Source organism: Dermochelys coriacea, chromosome 23, assembly GCF_009764565.3.
Source record: "Dermochelys coriacea isolate rDerCor1 chromosome 23, rDerCor1.pri.v4, whole genome shotgun sequence".
In the NCBI taxonomy this organism is placed as follows: Eukaryota; Metazoa; Chordata; order Testudines; family Dermochelyidae; genus Dermochelys; species Dermochelys coriacea.
In genome coordinates, this window is record NC_050090.1 from 6565048 (window position 1) to 6589445 (window position 24398).

Below are 24398 nucleotides of genomic sequence, written 5' to 3' on the forward strand. Positions count from 1 at the left end.
CCTGACAGGCCCGGGAGCCCAGCTGGGAAGCCCAAGCAGCTGAGGGGAGCCGCAGTGGACCCTCCACTTGCCTGGGTGGGGGAGGGTTTGAGAGCAGCCCACCCGTGTCCCCGCCCTGCGACTCCACATCGGCTCCCCACTCCTGCCTGGCACCTGCATGGCTCTCCCGAACCTGGCTCCAGCAGAGTGGGAGGGCCTCAGAGCCGTGCAGCATGCAGAGAGCCTGGCAGGCAGGTGGACCACAGGCAGCCGCAGCTCCCTACAGCTGGCCACCCGGCTCTTATCATGGCCAGACTGTGGCTCCGTGGCCTCCTCCCCCAGCTGGAGCTGGGTCGGGGAGACCTGCACGGGCAGCTGTGGGGAGCCTTGGTCCCTCCACCTGCCCTGAGCAGGGGGTCTGGGACACGATCAGAGGGCTGCTTTTGCCTCCACCTCAGGTGGGGGGCCCCAGCCCCCCACTTTTGGGAGGGCTCTGGTGCCCTTGTCCCAGGCTGGGGCTAGTGGGGGCCAGCCTGCAGCCAGGGACTCCGGGTGGCTGGAGCAGGTGCTCGCTCTGCCTGCCCACGTGGTGCTCGGGGGCTGGGGTCCATGGCGCCTGCCCACCTGGAGCTCCGGGGCTGGGGTCCATGCTGGGGCTGGGGTCTGTGCTCAGCTGCCTACCTGCCCGGCGCTCCAGGCCTGGGAAGGGGCTGTACTGCCCGCCCGCCCGGTGCTCCAGGGTGGAGTAGGGGGGCTCTGGGCTTTGGTGGGGTCGGGAGGGGTGAGGTCCTGGGCAGAAGGGGTGGGCCAGTCAGGGGCTAGCCTCCCCAAGCCCATGGTTCACCTGCCACCCAGGCCCCTGGCTCTTTCTGCTATTCTCTGTGTTGACTTCTGCTGCACCCAGGGTCACTCCCGGTAGCTGCCCTCTTCCCATGCTGTACCTAGAGGTGATGGGGATGACTGCAGGGCCTCTTTCCCTTTTGTAAAGAATTCCCATGTGTATTGCATTCACATCCGCTCTCTCCGCCCCACAGGTTACACCCTGTGCTGGGGTAGGGCTCTGTTGGTCTCTCCGATCCCCTGTTTAATGTTGTCGCTGACTAGTTTTCACACTTCATGTCCTAGGCACCCCACCCTGTGCTGTGGTGTTGCTTTTCCACTCCCGCACCCCACTACTTCCTCCCCACTGTGAGTTCAGTGTTTGTTTCCCCCTCACTTCCCCTTCCTCCTAACATCTTAGCTGCTTCTCCTGCTTGTCCCCCCCAGCACTGAGATCAGTGCTGTCTGCCAGCTTCTACTGTCAAGGGCCCCTCTCTCAACCCGTTTCCATGATACAGTTGCACAATGCTTTTTGGAATCACAATGAGGTTTATCACTCTGTGGGATGGTGTGTTACCCTGCTTCTGTGTCTCCTTCCCTGTCTCAGTTTAATCAAGTCTGTGCTACACCGGCAGTGCTCTGGAAGTGCCGGTTTTCTGCAGTTTGCCTGCCCACGCATGCCATTTCTTTGTATGAAGTGCTGTTTCTGTACTGGTTTCCCACCGTGGGATAACTGGTGAGTCATGAGGCTAATCTGTGTTTGCTGGAAGGTTTGTTGGTGTATGCTGGGTGATGTATAGTCCTCTGTCTCCATTGTGACTGTCTTTCTGGGGACTGTTTAGTACAGTGGTTCTCAACCCCGGGCAGCTTCATGCCTCCCAGTGAGCACCCAGCTGCAGCCCAGCTGTGTGTTAAAAAAATTCAAAGTTTCCCACTCCAGTCCAGCAGGAGGCAGGGCTGGCTGAGGGGGAGATGGTGCCGTGCAGCCCAGCTGGAACGCTCTTGCCAGCAGGGAAGGTGAAGCAGCACCCTGGGGCAGGAGACGAGCTCAGCAGTCCAACACAGGCGGCCCTGCTGGGCAAGTGGGTCCTGAGGAGTCCAGCCTGGGCAGGCCCTGTACCTGCTCCATCTTAGCTGATTGTGCTGCTCCTGAGGGGTCAGAGCAATCCTTGGCCATACTGCCAGCTCAGCCCAGTGGACACAGTCACCTCCCAATGGGGCCGCTGAGTGCGGCCGGGGGGAAGGGTGCAGGAGAGGGTCTCTGAGAGGGTTTGTGGGAGGTGCTGGGCAGTTGTGGCGGTGGGGCTGTGGGGGCGCTGGGCAGTGCGGGGCTGTGGGAAGGGGGGCGCTGGGCATATGGGTCTGTGGGGAGTCTTAGCGGGGTCACTGGCCATAGGGGACTGTGTGTGGGGGGTGTCTCTGGGCAGGGGGGTTGGTGTGGCGCTTGGCATGGACCTGCCCCCGAGGGGAAGGGGCAGGCGGGCAGCGCAGGGTTGGGCAGGCCAATGTGTGTCTGGCGCAGTGGTCCTCAACCTGCGGCCCGGAATGGTAAATAGGTTGAGAACCACTGGAGGTACAGCTGCAAGGGATGATATTCCATATGACATTTCATTTCTCAGTGCATAGCTGATTTAAAGACTTGTATCAGTGACCTGTTCTCTTCACTAGTTACCACTCTCCCAGTCTTTGTGTCATCCACAAGTTTCACCAGTGATGATTTTATGTTTTCTTCCAGGTCATCGATAAAAACATAAATAGCATAGGGCCAAGAACCAATCCTTGCAGGACCCCATTAGAAGCACACCCACTCGATGATTCCCCTATGATGAGACCTATATGTTACCAATTTTTAATCCATGTAATGTGTGCTGTGTTAATTTATTAGAGAGACAAGATGGGTGAGGTAATATCTTTTATTCGACCAATTTGCTGGTGAGAGACAAGTTTTCAACCATACACAGAGCTCTTCTTCAAGTGTGGGAACGGTACTCAGAGTGTCACTGTCATGGACTCACAGGACTCGTGCTCTCTCTTGGCTCCATACGGTCCCTGGGAGGAACTCCCTTCAGAGTGTCAGCCCTTCTTGGGGGTCCTTTAGCACACCTGTTTCTGGCTGAGGGGCCCCTCAGGGAGTCCACTCGCTCTGAATCCTGGGGCCTCTATGCCCAGAGGAAATAATGCAACCATGATCTCTAGCCTGCAGTGACTCTCAGCCAGCGTAACACAGAAGGGTTTATTGAGCATCTGAACCCAGCACAGGAAACTCTCCGGGCCCTCGGGCCTAGCAACCCTCAGCACAGTACATCTAGGTCTCTCCTGCATCCAGGGGGGCTCTGGCTGCTCTCTCTCCCCAGTCCAGCTGCCCCTTCCTTCCAGCCAACCATCCTATATTATCTCCTGCAACAGCTCCTCTGCTGTCCTTTGTCTTGGTTCCAGGTAAACAGATCACCTGGGCCTCCTCTCCTCCATCTTTTGTTTCCCCCTGGCTGGAACCAGCAAGTCAGGTCAGCAGGGTCCTCTCTCCTCAGCCCTTTGTCCTCCCAGTGGCCAGAATTGGCTGACTGCCAAGCTGGGATGGGCCACCTCGTCACTATGGTCCCCCATCTCCAGGCAGTTTTCCGGTGTCCCAACTGCCAGGCGAGGTCACACCTGGTCCCCTGCAACAACAAACTCCCTCTCCCACCACCTCATTATGCATGCAGCACACAGGGAAACTGAGATCCACACAGTATTCATGCAAAACTCTTAAGAAAATTTCCCACTTCGTCATAGTCACAGCTAAATACAAGATGGAACAGATTGTTTAGCATAAGTAGATAGCACATATTTCAAAAGTGAAGTAGCCTCTCAGTACCTGTCCAGTCATTGGGAGGGGAACGCTTGGTGGGGAGAAGGATTGGGGATTACACGTTGCTGTAATAAGCCATAAATCCAGTGCCTCTATTCAGTCCATGATTTTTAGTGTCTAGCAAAGTTATGAATTTAAGCTCCCAGGCTCATTTTTTGACAGTGTTGTGCAGGTTTCCTTGGAGGCAGAGGACTGAGAGGTCAGCTATGGAGTGATCGCTTGGTGAAAAGTGTTCACCCACGGGTGATATGGTGTTCTGTCAGGCTTTCAAACAACCCCCCCACCCTCTCCAAACTCATCATCAGACATGGTTGAATCAGGCCCTGGAACTCTAATCCAGTGGTTCTCAGCCAGGGGTGCACACACCCCTGGGGGTACGCAGAGGTCTTCTAGGGGGTACTCAAATCATCTAGATCAGTGTTTCTCAACCTGAAGGTCATGACACCAGGAGAGGTTACTGGATGGGTTTAGGGAGTTCGCAAGTGCAGGGCTGGCATTAGGGGGTGGCAAGCAGGGTAACTGCCTGGGGCCCCATGCCATAGGGGGCCCCATAAAGATAAGTTACATGCTTTAGCCACGCCGCATGGGGCTCAGCCTTCAGACAAGGCTCACAAGTGAAAAACAGGCTCAAGTATCACACTGAAATGTAAGTTCAATATTGATATTCTAGTTGATTTATTTTATAATTATATGGTAAACATGAGGAAGTAAGCACCTTATCAGTAATAGTGTGCTGTGACACATTGATATTTTTATCTCTGATTTGTAAGCAAGTAGTTATTAAGTGAGGTAAAACTTGTAATACGCAAGATAAATCAAACTGCTGAAAGGGGTATAGTAGTCTGGAAAGATTGAGAACCACTGCTCTAATCTACAGTATCAGAAATGTATATAGATTAAAAAAAGAGACAATGAGAGAAGCCCTTCCCTCCCCCAAGCCCCGAGACTTCCAAGTTTCTGTATGATGTGAGATTTGGTGGCTGAGATCTCCAGGCTCAGCAGTGGAGCTGTTGAATGAAGATGATGAGAGGGCTGTGGAAGATGGAGGGCTGTGGAGTGGAGTGGAAGATGAGACTCAGCCCAGTGGGTTGAGTAAAATAATGAGAATTTAGTGGCCCAGGTGGGGCCATTAGTACTGCACAAAGGAGAGTGTCACATCCCCTGCTATCTGTAGCTGGTCCACCTGGTTGGCAGGGATGCGATGGACATAGTCAAACACACGCAGCCCATTCACCGAGACCTGGTAGCAGTTCCTCGTGTTCATTATCTCCATCTGGAAGAGAGAGAAGATTTACATTTGTGTGCCCTGACACCCAAGGATACAAGAACATCTGTTACATGGATAACACAAGGCCTAGGGGAGCCATCAGTTCATTGTGCAGCACATTAGCTAAGAAGATAAAGTTGGAAGTCAAGAAAACCTTCTCCTGACCTGTGAGTTTGATGTCATGTGAATGTGTGTTTCAAAACCACAAATGTAACATTTTCTAACAGAGCTCCTGAAATAAACAGCAGCTGGCTTATCTCCAAGATCACCCCTTGCATTACATGATCACAGAGTGTTTATTTCAAGCTCTTTTGGTAGGGAACGCAGTATGGCTAAGATTGCAACTCAAGCTCCACTTCCTCAGAAGTATCTTTAAAAGATTTGTTTTCAGCAGAAAGCTTACCTGCTTGGGAAAGGAGACGAATGGGGAGCAGATCAAAGTATATAAAATCATATTTTTAAAACCTACATTAAAAGAACATGAAGATTGCAAATTCAAGCACTCAAAATTAGATGATATAGGGATTAATATTGCCCAGCAACCTTAATTCATCTGCCTTGTGTGTGAGCATCATGGTACAGTCTTTAATTACATAAAATCATAGCGATGTAGGACTGGAAGGGACCTCAATAGGTCATCTAGTCCAGTCCCCTGCACTGGGACAGGACTGAGTTTTATCTAGACTAGTGGTTCTCAACCCATGGCCCGCAGGCCACTTGTGGCCCAATCAGCATACAGCTGTGGCCCATGTGACATCCTCAGGGCCATACATGTAGTATATATTGTGTGGATGCAGCCCACATAACACATAGAGAGCAGCATATGTAGCCCACAATGGTAAATAGATTGAGAACCACTGAACTAGACCTGGATAGGTGTTAGTCTCACCTGTTCTTAAAAACTTTCAATTGACAGAGATTCCACAACCTCCTTAGGCAATTTTCCAGTGCTTAACTACCCTGACAGGAAGTTTTTCCTAATGTCCACCCTAAATCTTCCTTTCTGCAATTTAAGCCCATTGCTTCTTATCCTGTCATCAGTGGTTAAGGAGAACAATTTATCACCATTCTCTTTATAACAACTTTTTATGTACTTGAAGACCATTACCATGTCCCCGCTCAGTCTTCTCCAGACTAAACAAACTCAGTTTTTTCAATGTTTCCTCATAGGTCATGTTTTCTAGACCTTTAATCATTTTTGTGGCTCTTCTCTGGATTTTGTTCACATCTTTCCTGAAGTGTGGTGCCCAGAGCTGGACACAATACTCCAACTGAAGTTTTATCAGTTCTGAGTGGAATAATTACTTGTTATGTGTTCCTTATAACACTCCTGCTAATACATCCCAGATATTTGCCTTTTTTTTCCCAACAGTGTTACATTGTCGACTCATACGTAGTTTGTGATTCATTATAACCTCCAGATCCTTTTCTGCAAAAAGAAAAGGAGTACTTGTGGCACCTTAGAGACTAACAAATTTATTTGAGCATAAGCTTTCGTGAGCTACAGCTCACTTCATCGTATGCATCCGATGAAGTGAGCTGTAGCTCACAAAAACTTATGCTCAAATAAATTGTTAGTCTCTAAGGTGCCACAAGTACTCCTTTTTTTTTTTTTGGGCGAATACAGACTAACACGGCTGTTACTCTGAAACCTATCCTTTTCTGCAGTACTCCTTCTTAGGCAGTTATTGCCCATTCTGTATTTGTGCAATTGATTATTTCTAAGTGCAGTACTTTGCATTTGTCCTTATTGAATTTCATCCTATCTATTTCACACCATTTATCCAGATTGTCAAGAGCATTTTGAATTCTAATCCTCTCCTCCAAAGCACTTTCAAATCCTTCCAGCTTGGAATCATCTGCAAACTTTATGTGTGCTCTCTATGCCATTATCCAAATCATTTATGAAGATATTGAATAGAATCAGACCTAGGTCAGATCCTGTGGGACCCCTTTATATGCCCTTCCAGCTTGATTGTGGACCATTGATCAGTACTCCCCGAGTACACTTTTCAAACCAGTTGTGCACCCACCTTAATATGTTCATCTAGGCTATATTTCTCTTTGTTTATGAGGCCATGTGAGACAATATCAAAAGCCTTACTAAAATCAAGATATATCACATCTACAACTTGCCCCCATTCACAAGGCTTGTTACCCTGTCAAAGAAGGAAGTTAGGTCAGTTTGACATGATTTGTTCTTGACAAATACATGTTGACTGCTATTTATCACCTTATTATTTTCTAGGTTCTTACAAATTGATTGGTTATTTGCTCCATTTTCTTTCTGGGTACCCAAGTTAAGATGACTGGTCTATAAATTCTTGGGTTGTCCTTATTCCCCTTTTTATAGATAGGTACTATATTTGTCCTTTTCCAAATCTCTGGGATCTCTCCCATCCTCCATGAGTTTTCAAAGATAATCGCTAATGGCTCAGATCTCTTCAGCCAGTTCCTAAAGTATTCTATGAATTATTTGTCAGGCCCTGCTGACTTGAAGACATCTAACTTGACTAAGTAATTCTTAACGTGTTCTTTCCCTATTTTAGCCTCAGATCCTACCCCATTTACACTGATGTTCACTATGTTAGTTGTCCAATCACTGCTAACATTTTTGTTGAATACTGAAACAAAAAAGGCATGTAATACTTCAGCCATTGCTGTGTTTTCTATTGTTATCTTTCCGTCCTCATTGAGTAATGGGCCTACTCTGACCTTGGTCTTCCTCTTGCTTCTTGTGTATTTGTAAAATGTTTTCTTGTTACTCTTTATCTCCCTAGCTAGTTTAATCTCATTTTGTGCCTTGGCTTTCCAGTTCTGCCCCTACATACTTGTGTTTGTTTTTGTTTGTTTGTTTATATCCATCCTTTGTAATTTGACTTAGTTTACACTTTTGTATGATTCTTTTTTAAGTTTTGCTCGTTGAAGATCTCCTGGTTAAGCCAAGGTGGCCTCTTGCCATACTTCCTATCTTTCCTATGCATTAGGATAGTTTGCTCTTGTGCCCTTGAAAATGTCTCTTTTAAAAAGTGCCAACTCTTTTTCCACTTAGAATTGCTTCCCATGGGATCTTACCTACCAACTCCCTGAGTTTGCTAAAGTCTGCCTTTTTGAAGTCCATTGTCTGTATTCTGCTTTTTTCCCCTACTACCATTCCTTAGAATCAGGAACTCTTTATCATTTCATGATCACTTTCACCCATCTGCCTTCCACCTTCAAATACTCAACAAATTCCTCCCTGTTTGTCAGAATCAAATCTAGACCAGCCTCTCCCCTAGTCACTTTCTCCATCTTCTGTAATAAAAAGTGCATTTCAAGAACTTGTTGGATGATCTGTGCCCTGCTGTATTATTTTCCCAACAAATGTCCGGTTAGTTGAGGTCTCCCATCACCACCAAATCCTGCGTTTTGCATGATTTTGTTAGCTATTAAAAAAAGCCTCACCTACCTCATCTTCCTGGTTAGGTGGCCTGTCGTAGGCCTGTACCATGACTGCACCCTTGTTTTTTACCCCTTTTTATCCTTACCCAGCGACTTTCAACAGGTCTTTCTCCCACTTCTATCTCCACCTCAGTTAGAGTGTAGACATCTTTGATGTGCAAGGCAACGCCTCCTCCCTTTTTTCCCTGCCTGTCATTGCTGAACAAGCTGTACTCTTCTATACCAATGTTCCAGGCATGTGAATTATCTCATCAAGTATCTGTGATGCCAGTTATGTTGCAATTGTGATTATTCACTGGTATTTCCAGTTCTTCCTGCTTATTCCCCCTACTTCTTACATTAGTATACAGATATCTAAGATGTTCATTTGATTTCTCCTCTATATTCCCTCTTGTCTCCATTGTCCCTGCTGTGATTGCCTGTGTCCCGTCCCCCCCCCCCGCCCATATTCTGACCTTTCACCCAAGTCTCCATGTTTTGGACTTACATGTGAGCTTTTGTCACCTGCCCCATCAAACTTAGTTTAAAGCCAGCCTCACTAGGTTAGCCAGTGTGTATCCAAAGATACTCTTCCCCTTCCTTGACAGATGGACCCCATCTCTGCTCAGCAGTCCTGCTCCTTGAAACAGCATCCCGTGGTCGAGGACTTGAAGCCCTCCTGGCAACACCATCCACGGAGCCCATCATTCACCTCCAGGATGTGTCTGTCACTGCCTGGACCCCTACCAGTGACTAAAAGGATCGACGAGAACATACCTGTCCCCTGCCCCAATTCCTTCCGCCTCATTCCCAGAGCCCTGTAGTCACTGCTGACCTGCTCAGGGTCATACCTTGCAGTAAATCATTAGTGCCATATGGATGAGCAGCACAGAGTAGTAGTCAGAGGGCCAGATGATCCATGGCAATCCCTCTGTAACATCTCTGACACAGGCGCCTGGCAGGCAGTACATCTCCCAGGATGCCAGGTCGAGACTGCAGATGGATGCCTTCGTCCCCCTTAAGAGGGAGTCACTGACCACCACCGCCACCCTTTGTTTCCTCTTGGGAGTGGTGGCTGTGACCCTGCTAGCCTCAGGAGTATATGGCTTCTCCTCCCTCCGCCATCCCTCATTGCCAGGGCAGCACACCCTTTTTTTTATCTCTGTGGATGGTGTGTTGGGAGCAAGGGTGGAGCACTGCCTGCCATCAGAAGTAACCAGATTCCTCCTTGTAAAGAAGCTGTTTCCTCCTCCCCTGGTGGTGCTAATGCAGTCCTCTCCAGCTGGATTGCTTCCTCAACCTTGGAGGTCTCCATATGCATATGTTCAATGAATTCCTTGTATGCATGGCTGCTCCTCAGCCTAGCCACCTCCTCCTGAAACTCTCCCACCTGCTTCCTGAGAGAGTCTCTCAGTAGGCATCTCTCACACTGGACGGTCCCCCAGTCTGGCTTTCTGTGATGGGCAAATGCAGGCCACAGTCTCTGAAAATCCACACCAGGCCTGTGTAGAGGCATCTGTGGTTGGGTTCTGTCTGGACACAGGTGCAAGTGGAGGAGCCATGAGCAGTGTGGGCACTGGGGCTATGGCCTTTCTGAATCATGCTGAGATGAATCAGGATTGTGTAGTAAAGGTGGCTATTGTTTGCAGGACCCCAGCCTCATTCAGTGCACAGGATGGACGGTGTGTTGGGATGAATCAGAGTTGTGTAGTAAAGGTGGCTATTGTTTGCAGGACCCCGGCCTCATTCAGTGCACAGGATGGATGGTGTGTTGGGATGAATCAGAGTTGCGTAGTAAAGGTGGCTATTGTTTGCAGGACCCCGGCCTCATTCAGTGCACAGGATGGACGGTGTTGTGGATGAATCAGGGTTGCGTAGTAAAGGTGGCTATTGTTTGCAGGACCCCGGCCTCATTCAGTGCACAGGATGGACGGTGTGTTGGGATGAATCAGGGTTGTGTAGTAAAGGTGGCTATTGTTTGCAGGACCCCGGCCTCATTCAGTGCACAGGATGGACGGTGTGTTGGGATGAATCAGGGTTGTGTAGTAAAGGTGGCTATTATTTGCAGGACCCCGGCCTCGTTTGCTGCAGAAGTTGGAAAATGTGTGATGAATGAGGCAGGGTAATTGCAGGCAGAGGAAAGGATTTCCCATGGTTAGGGCAGTTGAATGCTGCCACAGAGTTCCTCGGTGAGTCACTTAAATGAAAATATTCATGGGGGGGCCAGTCATTGTGTGTTTCTCATTTTCTGGGTTCCCAACTTGAGATCATGGAGCCTGATTTGCAGAAGGGCTGAGTGTTTGTAACCGCAAGGGATGTCAGTGGGAGTTGCAATTGAGCATATGAGGTAATATACAAATGCTGAACACTCTGAGAAATCAGGGCGCAGGTATCTCAAGTTAGGTGCCCCAAATCACTCTTGACAATACTGACTCTTTGTGCCTCGGTTCCCCATTTGTAAAAAGTGGATAATAATACTGTCTCACACCTGACAGAGGTGTCACTAATCTTTGTGTTGCCGTCAGATGCCACAGTAGTGAGTGTCATCGAAAAGCCCAAGAGGAAATGGAATAATTCTATATGCCGTACAGTGTTTAGGTGAGGTGTGGCAAATAAGGCAGGAGCCACACGTTGAATGAGGAGGATAAAAAAGTCTTCAAATGTTGCCTCACTCCCTGAGCACAGTTCATCCTGTGCACTGAATGAGGCAGAGATCCTTTTGAAAAAATAGTCGTTAGTCAGTGTACTTGGCGTTAAAGACTGTACTATGATGCACACCCACAAGGGGGCAGAGTTAAGGTTGCCTCGGGAATCTTACCTCTTGCATTTCTTAATTTTTGAGTGCTTGCAACTTTAGCGCTCTTTTAATCTAGATACTTTTTAAATGTAACTTTCTGATTTTTGCAAAACCAAACAGCAAAACCTGAAACTCCATTACATGGAGCTGTATTGGCCCCCACATGGGTCCTCAGTAGGGTTGGGACCTTTGGGCCCACAGCACAGACTGCTACTCCTCAAGCTGAGTAACTGGTAGCAAACAGTAGAAGGCTGTTATAGGGACTGGTCACTAGATGGGATGAAACACACTTTGCCTGCGCATTTCACAGCGATGTGTTGACTGCACAGGAATGGTGAGATGTTGAACCCTGATTTTTGTGCTCTAGTGCAGCAGTTCTCAACCAGCAGTCCGGGGGCCCCCAGGGTGGCAGTGAGCAGGTTTTGGGGGGGTTGCCAAGCAGGGCCAATGTTAGACTTGTTGGGGCCCAGGGCAGAAAGCTCAAGCCCTGCTGTGTGGGGCTGAAGGCCAGGACTCCCAGCCCTGCCACCGCTGAAGCCGAAGCCTGAGCAACCTGTTTTTGTGGGGACCCCTGTGGCATTTAGTGGCGCTGGAACATTTTAAATAGTGGGGGTGCTGTCCACTCTCCCCCATCCCCAGGCTGAGGCAAAGCCCTCGGCACAGGGCGACAGCCAGGACCCTGGAAGCGGGGAGGGCAGCTGAGATGCCAGGTACATTGGGTGGCAGCCGGGATTCCCAGGGGTGCTGCAGCACCACCTCTCCCCCCCGCACCCATTATTCCCGCACCTATGGTGGCCATGGGACCCTGGGCAATTGCCCTAAATGCTACCCCCCTGGCTTTATATGCAGAAAAACAGTTGTGGTGGCACTGGTGGGTCCCTTGGAGTTTTTGTAGCATGTGGGGTGGGGGAGGGGATGGGTCCTCAGAAAGAAAAAGGTGAGGACCCCTGCTCTAGAGACCCAGACACATCTGCTCTTATGCTGCCTTTCTTGAGTCCTGTCCCTCTTAGGCTTCTATCTGCCACAACACCACTTTAAAGGATGTTGCTCAAGTTAAAGAGGAATTTTTGTGGGGGTAGTTCTCTTAGCCCATGTTATACAGAAGGTCAGACTGGATGCTCACAGGTTCCCTTCTGGCCTTGGAAGCTATCATAGAATCATAGGACGGGAAGGGACTCGAGAGGTCATCAGTCCAGTGCCCTGCACGTCATGGCAGGACTAAGTATATCATCCCTGACAGGTGTCTGTCTAACTTGCTCTTAAAAATCTCCAATGATGGAGATTCCACAACCTCCCTAGCAATGTATTCAGTGGGTTAACCACCCTGACAGTTAGGAATTTTTCTTAATGTCCAACCTAAACCTCCCTTGCTACAATTTAAGCTCATTGCTTCATGTCCTAGCCTCAGAGGTTAAGAGAACAATTTTTCTTCCTCCTCCTGGTAACACCCTTTATATACTTGAAAACGGTTATCAGTTGGGATTTGGGTTCAAAATCAGGCAGACGCTGTATCTCCCACATCCTGGGTGAGTGCCCTACTGGCCAGGGGATACAGGAGGTTGGTGGTGTTAACAGTTGCCCCCCTCTCAGTCTTCTCTTCTCCAGACTAAAAAACCCAATTTTTTCAATCTTCCTTCATGGGTCATGTTTTCTAGACCTTTAAATCATTTTTGTTGGCTCTTCTCTGGACTTTCTCCAATTTGTCCACATCTTTCCTAAATGTGGCGCCCAGAAACTGGACATAAGACTCCAGCTGAGGTCTAATCAGCGCAGAGTAGAGCGGAAGAATACTTCTCGGTGTCTTGCTTACAACACTCCTGCTAATACAATCACTATACGATGAAATCACCCTGCATCTACTCTTTATCCCTCTGCATTAGGCAGGCTGCTTCCTCCTCCACTTCATGGCTGGGGCCCAGCAGGGAAAGCAGAGGAGAACCCGGGAGAGAGTCTCCCTGTTCTCCACTCTGGAGCCTGACAGGACAGCAACCTTCAGGAGGAGCAATTGCAGACGCTACAGCCCTGGGCTGGAGCATGCTCTGTGCAGACGGACTCTTCAGAGAATAACACCTGCAGCCTCTAACAAACCCTACTGAGCATGGTGCAAAGTGCAGTTTGCATTGATGTATAACTTGGCCGTAGGTGGGTGGATTTTCGCAGGGACAGCAAAAGGCATGTTCCTGATACAAGGGAGATACACATTTCCCCCTCCCCTGCCAAATTTCTAAAGCACAGGGGGATTTAGGCACCTAACTGCCAGCTTAGGCACTTGAGTCCAAAATTTAGAACCTCAAAACCCCTGCCCAGCTGCTGCCAAACCCTGTAGGCTCCTGAATCCTCTGGGTGCCTCTGTTTCTCTTGGTAGTCTCCTAGGCACCTAAATCCCTGCGGGTGGGTATGCGCACAGCCGTCCAAGGCTTGACACCTGGCACCCTGCTAATGCCTAAACCCCAGTGGAATTCACAAACTAGACAGTACCCACCTATCTCACCTGCGGGGCCAGATCTAATGGCCAAGCTAAGAAGCTGCCTTAGAGCATATGTACTGGACTGGGTCCCATGCAAAGAGGTGGCATTGCCCCTCCCCTGTATAGGCCAGGGGTTTAAGGAGATGTGTTCTAATGATTAGTTAAGTGTTTTATTATCAAGGTGGAATAGCTCCAGCAGGAGTACTTGAATGTGACCTACCCTCTGTAGCCCACTGGTTTAGGGCACTTAGCTAGGAAGTTTGGAGATTTTGGTTCAAATCAGGCAGGACTCGTATCTCCCACATCCTGGGTGAGTGCCCCTACTGGCCAGGGGACCGGAGGCGTAGTGTCAACACCCCTTCTATCCGCTAAGGGATGTCTTTTCCCCCCAAGAAAGAGCTGATCCAGCTTAGGCACCTAACTCCAGGAGAGAGTCACACCAGAGAATCCGAGCACAGACAGACACCTAACTCCCAGTCGAGGGATGACACCTACATCCCTTTGAGCTTTGGTCACCTGCCGCTCCTTGGCATTTCCTGTTGGCTGTTTTACGCAGCTGCCACTTCAGCCTGCTGGCTTTTGTGGACCCCAGTCATAGGCCCTAACTTTCCCCTGGCACTGGTATGGGGAGCCTGAAGTGCCCACTTGAGGCTGTGGATTCTTCTAGACAGCAGGGAACCTAAAAGTTGGCTCAGCAGTGCAGTGCCTAAGTCCCCTTTGTTGGGTCTTGCCCTAGAGCTTCTCAGCAAGAATGGTCACAAGGATTCTTGAGCATGAGCAAAACAACCTAGTTCTTCCTAGCTTTATTCTTGAAAAGGCTGAACTGTTTCTACTGAAACTTACCAAAAAATTCAGTCTGAAGCTGATACCTGGCTAGGGAAATTTCATCCTGAATTCAGGCTAAGTTAGAAGCACTGAAAAAAAGGATCTTATTAATGGAAGTTTCAAGCAACCTTAATAATAAGTAAGGAGTACTTGTGGCACCTTAGAAACTAACAGATTGTATTTGAGCAGTAAGCTTTGTGCGCTACAGCTCACTTCATCGGATGCTATACAATGAATGATCCAAGAGCCAGAGCACAGGAGCTTATCCCTAGTCTCTTAAACACAGAATTGGGAGCTAGTCCATGAAATTAAAGGAAATACTTTTTCACATTAGGGCACAATTAGACTGTAAGGCTCACTGCCACAGGCTGTTCATTGAGGCCAAGAAATTAATAAGATTCCCACCACACAAAATATAAAATCTAGGAATTCTACTAATTAATTCTAACAGTTTTGACAGGGTAGAATACCTCATGCTGAGCAAATCTCTAATTAGTAGGCACTGGCCCATTAAAAAACAACCAACCAACTGATCTTGACTGTTTCTATGTCTGGACAATTCCAATATGGGTGAACTTTAAATTCTCAAAAAGAAAAGGAGTACTTGTGGCACCTTAGAGACTAACAAATTTATTAGAGCATAAGCTTTCGTGAGCTACAGCTCACTTCAATCGATGCTGTAGCTCACGAAAGCTTATACCCTAATAAATTTGGTTAGTCTCTAAGGTGCCACAAGTACTCCTTTTCTTTTGCGAATACAGACTACAACGGCTGTTACTCTGAAACCTTTAATTCTCACACTCCGCCGGTGTCAAGGACCCCCAAAGGGGTAGAGGAAGATGGAAAATATTTTGTTGGTCATGATGCAGTCCTCAAAATGAAATGTCCTCTGAAGGATTTAGTTTCCACAGGGGCCTGTGGCTCTGTGGATTCCCAGTGGGTCTGACTCCCGACTGCACAGCATCCCAGCTGAAGCATGAAGCTGAGAACATGTTTCCCATGTGTGCCTCAAGACAGCTGCCTTTGGGGCTCACCTGGAAAGCCTGGCCTGGCACAAAAGGCAGGATGGCGACGTGCCTCTCCTCTGAGCCCCACGTGCCATGGCTTTGGGTGTTCCGAACCAGCGCCTTCTCCTTCAGCCGTGGGTGTGATTGTGCAGGGCAATGTTGCCAGTCATGCTGTTTTTCAGATTGACGTAGAAGCTATGAGGAGGAGAAAGGGTTTGTTCAGAGCTTTTCACAACAAGGGCTCAGGGAGAAATGTACCAGGATGGTGAACACTGGAGAGTGGGACAGACCCATGTCCTGTAGCCAGGGCCACATTCAACACACCCCCCCAACCCCCTCTCCTCTCTGGGCACTGGAGCCCACACAACTTGACCAGTAGTTCCTATGCCCAGCTCCTGGCAATTCCCTATCCCAGCCCAGACTTTCCCAGCTGCCTTCAGCATCTTGTGACAAGACCACTCTGCTTGTGGAGAAGGAATATTAGGAAGGGGGATTACATCCAGCTGGGCCTGGTGCTTAGCGTTGCATCCCAAATGAAGACAAAGGGTTTTTGTTTGTCACATGCTGAGTGCATCAACCCACCCTTCCCCGCCATTTCTAAAGCATTGTTGCTTGGTGAGTCTCTCCCCCATTTCCTGCTGTAACCTATCAGCTGGGTTTGTGTGATGGTGGGGTGAAAACCAGCCCTTCACATGGGCCCAAAGCCCCCAGTGTCCCCTCCAGGCTGCATCCAGAAAACCCACCTGTTTGCATGGAAAGGCACGTTCCCCATAATTGTGATCTTGCGGTCCTGGGCGATATTCCCTGGGATGCCACTTGGAATGGGAACGACCTGAAAAGAGAGCCCAAAATCTCATAGGCCACAGTCCTTTCCCACAGCACCCAAGTGTGGAGGAGCCAGGGGAGGCTTGTCATAACCCAGATTGGGGTTAAAGGGCTGACAGGCCTGGGTAGGGGATGAAGTGTCTCAGGGGGAGGGGGCATCTTCCATTACCGCCAGGCCCTGGAGGGACAGCGCTGCTGGAGGGGCTTGTTACTGGCTCTGTTGGTCAGGATTGGTTGTGTCCCACCAGTGTAGCTCTGCCTCACCAGGGCTCAGGGAGGTGCAGCTCCTACACAGCTGCCCTGGGGCAGAGGGCTAAGCAAGCAGCTTCCCCCAACCTTGGGGCTGTGCTCCTGCTCCTGCCTTCCGTATGGAGCAGCTGACTCAGTCCCCATGTGCTTGCACAGGCCCCGTTCTTCTGGTGCCACACCTGTTCAGGCCAGGCCATCATCACTCAGCTGGTAGCACAGTGGCCTTTAGGTCATATCGTCATGAGCAACTGAGATGGGGGTTGAGGCCTCTGGGCCAAGGCAGATTCTGGGTGGGGGCAGCTCCTGCTCAGATAAGTCAGAAAATCCTGACCCCGGCTCTCACTAGTTCCTTCTCGCTGTTTGGCTGGGTACTCCACAGGGTTGGTCACAGTCACAGGAGTGTTGTGCTGAGGAGAGACGACACAAAGGCGTCAGAACAGTCCCTCATACATCACTGGTGTAACACCCCCAGTCCTGTGCTGGCTGGGGAGCGCCAGTGGCTAAGCCCCTGGCAGGAGGCTCCAGCACCTCTCTGGTGGTGGGGAACTGCACCAGGCCTTCCCTGTTCTTTGACAAGCCATTGGCAAGGGTACTAGGCACAACCCTACCCGGCCTGTGTTTCCTCCTACCTCTCTGCAGGGCGCAGGGAACGCCGGTGCGGGTTCCTCCTTAAAATAAAGGCCAACAGAGCTCTTTTCTCCCCAGAAGGGAGTCCGGTCTGCTGCTCAGGTCTCATGAGCACCCTGCAATAACAACCCAGTGCTCTTGTCCTGAGCAGCCCGGGCATTCCCGCTGCAGTGGACATGGGAGTCAGGGCAAGGCAGACCAGTGACCCACAAGGACTACCTCAGGCAGCTGTGAATGCCAGCTGCCATCTCCATGGAGCTGGCCACAGCTGGCTCCAGAATGTGCCTCCGGGCCCTTGAGCGAACCCCAGCCCAGCTCTCAGCATTGTCACCGTTCCCAGAAATGCTCTCAGTAGCATTCAGCTTGTGAACTTTACAGTCGGGCACACTTCTCACCTATGCTTGCTGCATCCAGCCTGCACTCTAGGTCATCTCCCGAGCATAAGCTTCCCTGGGCCCCTGAACTCATCTCTGACAGGAGCTTTCCCAGCCTCTGTAGCAGCTTTGACTAAGAACAACCCATAAAACCTGCCGCCTTCCTGCCAGCAACAATGCCTTGAAGGAGCCCAAAATCAGGAAAGCAAGGAAACAAACAGCAATTTACATTTGTGAGAGATCAAATGCAATGGAGAAGATGGATAAAAAAGAAACCTTAGGAAAGCCCAGCTTCTCCTAGCTCCCCAGGAATTGAAAACTGCCCCCAGATCTGCTGGGAATCATGGTGCCCTCAGGACAGGGGCATCCCAGCCAGCCACACACACTTCCTCCTGCAGTGTGCCCCACCTCTGCCAGGAAGGGGTCATCTCTCCTGATCAGAGAGGCGTTCAGCATCTTGGCCCATTTGAGTCTTTGTCTCTCTGTCCGAGAGACCATGGTGAGGGGGCACCTGCCACAGGAACTGAACTGAGACCCATCAAACTCATTGCACCTGCTGGGAGCTTTGGGAGGAGCTGCTCTTTCAAGAGGGTTTGGAATGGAGCAAGATCCAGGCCGTGGGTTTGGCATGAACAATAAAAAAGGAAAGAGCAGACCTAAGGTCAGGGCGATGGAACGGAAAGGTAAGGGCAGCCTGGGGAAGGGAAGGATTGTGCTTGGTGTCCTGGAGCTAGCTGGGGACGAGATTCAGCCAGGCAGGGGGCTGAGACATCCCAGAAGGAAGCCTGTGACCCCACTGAATAAAAGCCAGGAGAGGAAACCCACTGCGGATAAAAGAAAGCACAAGGCCAATAATGGAAGTGGTGGGCAGGAAGTGTGTTAAATAACTAGCAGCTCCTCCTCCTCTGTGTACCAAGAGGAAAGTGTGCATTGTGGGAGTTGCACAGAAATAACAACTGGGCTGATCCACAGCAAAGTATCAACTAATCAATGGAGGTGTGACAGCTGGGGATTTCACCGACAGACCATGCAGCAGGGAACACCAGGAATGCCAATGCCACCATCCCAGCACTGGGCGAAAACAGGCCCACAGAACAAGTTACAGGTTGGGAGTGAATAAAAACTGCCTGCAGAGAACAGGCAGCAAAGAGAAGACAGGGATCAGTATTTCCATGAGATTAATACTGATGTGTAGGAGAGGCAAATTCCGTCTGGATTCACAGGCCCAGATAAGCACAAATGAGAGATCCAGCGTGAACTGTGCAGCATAGATGGGGCTCGGTGAATCTAGATCTCCACCCTGGAGGGACAGAATAATCACAGTGCTTATAATCTGGGAGAGGGCAGCAGTGCAGAGAGAGAGAGAGACCTGGGGTTTAAACTGAGACACCTACTAAAATGCAATCGTGACACCTTTACGATGGATCGAAGGAAGCACACTTTTACCCAGCAGCTAATCAATGTGTGGAATTCACCACTTGCAGGACAGCACAGAATCAGAGAGGAAGGAGACCTGCATGCTGGGTCCTTCTGGACGGTTTAGGAACACAGGGCTGGAAGCAGCTGCCTGGGTCATGGAGTCCAGTCCCTGCTTTCACAGGCAACCCCATCGTCTAATCCCATTATGCATTTATCAGCTCCGTCTTAAAACCAGCTAGGTTTCTTGCCCCCATGACTACTTTGGAGGGCTGGTCCAGAACCTCCCTCCTCTGATGGGTAGCCGATTCAAGGGCTTAGGCTGGTCCCTGTTTTAATTAGCTCAGGCAATGGCCCTTTCCCTGGGAAACTTTCACAGTTAGTAAATTCATTATTCCAAAACACTTCCCTGCTATTTACCCCACTTTCATTTGCTCAGTTTCATTCCCTTACTCCTGAGTCTACCCCCTTTGCGCCCCCCTAAACTAGTCCTCTTTCTCCCTGGTGTCTGTACCCTTCACACCTGTCCTATTACTCACCATCTGATCGATCTACATGACTGTTCACTCCAGGCTAGAGCCACAAAGGACCGTACTGCCAAACTGCTTCTTTAAGTGCCCAATCCTTTCAGAAGGGTGCAGGTGGCTGAGTGGTTAAGGTGCTTGGCTACACCCCTGAAGGGACCGGTGCCCTCCTGTTCACCCACCTGTTCAAGGGTATCTGATCCATCAGGTTAGGGCAGTCAAAGGTGGTCAGATGTGATGCTGGCCACATCACTCCTTTGCGTATCATTGGCTATGAACTGCACTGCCATTGGAGCAGCAGGGGGTAATGCTCGCTCAGGTAGAGGTACTTGCACTAGCTCTGACGAGCTAGGTGTCACCCAGCCTGTATCATCTGTGGTCTTGCTTCAGTGGGATGCTCTGAGCATTCCTAGCCCCCACAAAAGATGGCCAGTACTCCAGTCCTTAAAAAAAAAAACACACAGGCTGGAAGGGAGGGGTGAGGCAGGGGTGGCAGCAGCAGCAGGGGGAACCCCTCGCTGCTCAGCTCACTGCTATCACAGGGAAGGGAGTGGTGCTGGGGAGATGGAATACCCTGCCCAAAAGTCCAATGCAGGAGAGGGCTGAGCACCACCCAGTCCTGCTAGGCTGCCAGGGGCAGGGCAGAGGCCAGGTGCCAGGAACAAGCAGTTTCCAGGCGTGGCTCCTTGCTACTGGGGGTCAGTGCTGCTCAGAGGCTCCTGGTGGGCTGTGGGGTGTCTCTCCGAGGCAGCTGGCTCTAGGGCTGGGGAAGGGCAAGTCAATCCTGCTCCAAGAGGCACCTGCAGCAGCGGCAGGAGCACCAGCTCTGGTGCCCGCCCCAGTGCCAGGAGCGGCCACTTCAATTGATAAATCCCCATCGCCCCATATAAGCTTGGCAAAACGAGTGGGTCCCGCTGGCAGCTGAGGGGTTGGCTCTGCGCAGGTATTGCCTGTCTGGCTGAATGACTGTGAGAGAGAACAATAGGCTCCCAGACTGACGGACAGCCAGCCCTCCCGGCCTGTGTGTGTCAAGTGACAGGACTGGAACGCTGGGCCAGCTCCCCAGAAGAGCACTGGACCAGCGTTCCTGTATGACTTGAGCGCTGGCTAGACGGTGTGTCCTGTTATGCTCCAGTGGGGGAGCTGCGTGGTCATGGAACTCGAATTAGGGGCACCACTGGAATTATATCCTGATTTTGCAGTGGAGACAAGCCCTTCATCTCTAGCTATCTTTACACCTTGCCTGTGTTTGAGGCAGAGGGTAGAACAGAAGCATATGATGGGACTAAATGATACTGATGTCTCTCCTGTCATGGAACAGTCTGGAAAATAAATGTCATGTGATCTCCCACAGCAACATCTCAACAAAAAAAGAACTGACTATACGATTACCTAAAGTGCTGGACGGACATCAGCAGCCGGGGACCTAACTGCAGGAGTGATGGGATGAAACTGAGCAAAGGAGCATTCCGGTTGAATATCAGCCAATCTTTGCTAGCCTATTGAACCACTCCCAAGAAAAGGAGGCCCGATTCAATGGTATCTTGCTTTTGTTACTTATAAAGAGGCTCAGGACACCCTTCCGCTATGGTAGAAACCCCAGTGCCACTAGTGGCAATCTTTCTTCTGCCAGAGGAATGACAGACATGCAGCCTTCCAGCCACTTACCAACCAGAACATTATTTCCCCTGCTCCAGTTAGCTTCAGTGTGCACCCTCTTAAAAATCCTGTTCTTCTCCCCTCCATTGAATTCCCCCTTTCACACACTGGCAGAGTGGGCAGACTTAGGGTCTGGCTACATTGCAGATGGAGGTGTAATTTCCAGCTTGGATAGATCCACACACAGGCTAGCTGTGCTGGCGTTAGCATGCTAAAAATAGCAGTGTAGCTGCAGCCATGCAGGGCTCAACATGAGCTAACTACCTGAGTACAGTCCTATCTGAGACCCCGGGCTACCCCATGACAACATCTGTGCCACCGTGGCTCCATGGCTGCATTTAGCATGTTAGCATGAGTTTGTCCAACCAAACCAGAAAGTACACCACCAGCTGCAGTGTCAATGTCCCCTGAAAAAAGAAAAGGAGTACTTTTGGCACCTTAGAGACTAACAAATTTATTTGAGCATAAGCTTTCGTGAGCTACAGCTCACTTCATCGGATGCATTTGGTGGAAAATACAGTGGGGAGATTATATACACACACAGAGAACATGAAACAATGGGTTTTATCATACACACTGTAAGGAGAGGTTTCAGAGTAGCAGCCGTGTTAGTCTGTATTCGCAAAAAGAAAAAGAGTACTTGTGGCACCTTAGAGACTAACAAATTTATTAGAGCATAAGCTTTCGTGAGCATCCGATGAAGTGAGCTGTAGCTCACGAAAGCTTATGCTCTAATAAATTTGTTAGTCTCTAAGGTGCCACAAGTACTCCTTTACTGTAAGGAGAGTGATCAGTTAAGATGAGCCATCACCAGCGGCGTGGGGGAGGAGGAAAACCTTTCATGGTGACAAGCAAGGTAGGCTATTTCCAGCAGTTAACAAGAACATCTGAGAAACAGTGGGGGGTGGGGTGGGGGGGAGAAATAACATGGGGAAATAGTTTTATTTTGTGTAATGACTCATCCATTCCCAGTCATCATTCCCCCAACCTGAAGCAAATACTCACCAGCAACCACACACCACACAACAGAACCACTAACCCAGGAACCTATCCTTGCAACAAAGCCCGTTGCCAACTCTGTCCACATATCTATTCAGGGGACACCATCATAGGGCCTAATCACATCAGCCACACTATCAGAGGCTCATTCACCTGCGCATCTACCAATGCGATAGATGCCATCATGTGCCAGCAATGCCCCTCTGCCATGTACATTGGTCAAACTGGACAGTCTCTACGTAAAAGAATGAATGGACACAAATCAGACGTCAAGAAATATAACATTCAAAAACCAGTTGGAGAACACTTCAATCTCTCCGGTCACTCGATTACAGACCTGAGGATGGCTATCCTTCAACAAAAAAACTTCAAAAACAGACTCCAACGAGAGATTGCCGAATTGGAATTAATTTGCAAACTGGATACAATTAACTTAGGCTTGAATAGAGACTGGGAATGGATGAGTCATTACACAAAGTAAAACTATTTCCCCATGTTATTTTCTCCCCCCACCCCACCCCCCACTGTTCCTCAGATGTTCTTGTTAACTGCTGGAAATAGCCTACCTTGCTTGTCACCATGAAAGGTTTTTCTCCTCCCCCCCCCCCCCCCCCCGCTGGTGATGGCTCATCTTAAGTGATCACTCTCCTTACAGTGTGTATGATAAAACCCATTGTTTCATGTTCTCTGTGTGTGTATATAAATCTCCCCACTGTATTTCCACCAAATGCATCCGATGAAGTGAGCTGTAGCTCACGAAAGCTTATGCTCAATAAATTTGTTTATCTCTAAGGTGCCACAAGTACTCCTTTTCTTTTTGCGAATACAGACTAACACGGCTGCTACTCTGAAAAATGTCCCCTGAGATGCACATTTGCTGGATTTGCTCAAGCCAGGCATTGCTTCCCCCAGATACCCACTGAGAACGAGGGGCATTGCTGGTCTTTGGATAGCTGGCTCCCCTAAGAGAACTCACTGCCCTCTCACTGACTTTCAAAACGGCCCTGGAGAGAACTGCTCTCACAATTCACTAGAGAGCAGAGAATGAGGGTCGCAGCCACACTGCATTGGGCTGTGCTCCATACCAAGGCAGCTGACACCTGTCCTGGGAAGTTCTTCACTTTCTTCCTCTGCAAAGACAGAAGACAGATTTCACAATTCAGTCTCTCAGGCTCTTCAGCTTGTTATTTTATTCCCACTCTCACCTTTACCTGAGTGTGGGCCCTGCTCCATGAACACACTTGGGGGAACCTGGGACCCTTATTGGTTCAGCTGTCCTTGCAGCCGTGAGGTTGATGCTTCCAGCTGTTTCTTCTCCAGAATCAAACAGGTCTTTTCCAATTTAATTTCTGAGATCCCACCACTCTTGATTTTGACTCAATAGAGTCAGAGGTTCTCAGCACCTCTCGGTTTGTGTTTCTTTGCTCTTTCACAATGCCTTTTATCTTACTCCGAGCGTACTGCCTCCTGCACATCCATCCCCTGAGTAACAACTGAGGATAGATCTAAGGACATTTCCTTATCTTTCTTTTCCCATCATTGCTTTATCCTGTTCTGTTCCGCCCAGTGTTCTTCCCTGGGTTGGATTCTCTAGTCTATGCTATGCAGGAGATGAGACTAGATATTACTCATAATGGTCCCTTATGGCCTTAAAAAACTGTGAAACTATGAATCTTCCCAATTTTGCTCTGCATTTCTGTCTTCCCTTCAACTGTCCTCCCTCAGGGCTGAAATGAAATTCAGCCTAACCAGAGCTTGATACAGGTTAAGCAAAATGTTTTTGAAAAAACACGAACTGGCCCAGATCTTTAGAAAAATAATGACCATCCTGGAGGCTCCATTAATGAATGTTCCCCTATGAAGGTGTCCCTGGTATCACCTAAATCACTCCCTGCCTGATTCTCTTTGATAGGTCTTGGATTGGACTATTGGGCCATCTAGTTTGACATCCTGCCCCTAGCCAGGGGCCAGTACATGTTGCTACAGAGCAAGGCAAAAATCCTCAACTATGCACTTAGCCAAGTGTAAAATGCTCCACATGGACCTTCCTGATGCCTGCAAATAATCGGATCAACCTTTGCTCTGAAACATGAGATGTACTTATCCCCAGCAGATGCAATAAACATTGTTAGTACAAGAAGGCAATAATGTCTAATGGTTAAAGCAGGGCTGGGCGGCGTAGAGGCATAGCACGCAGAAGTAGCTAGCTCCAGAAATGGCTTACATGTGAAATCCATGTAGCACGCTGCACTGTTTGAACCAATGGGGCTCCAGCCAAATTGAACCCTGAGCAATG

General features: G+C 49.5%; 1 protein-coding gene across 1 annotated transcript in view; it reads right to left on the minus strand.

Annotated features, from left to right (window-relative positions):
- Window positions 1–4293: 4293 nt before the first annotated feature.
- Window positions 4294–24398, minus strand: part of LOC119847488 (galectin-4-like) — a 44996-nt gene continuing 24891 nt past the window's right edge. The window contains 6 exon segments of the mRNA XM_038382320.2: window positions 4294–4919; window positions 15457–15573; window positions 15576–15624; window positions 16173–16261; window positions 16881–16910; window positions 23188–23232. Of these exon segments, the coding sequence (XP_038238248.1) occupies window positions 4776–4919; window positions 15457–15573; window positions 15576–15624; window positions 16173–16261; window positions 16881–16910; window positions 23188–23232 (474 nt within the window). The 3' untranslated portion in view covers window positions 4294–4775.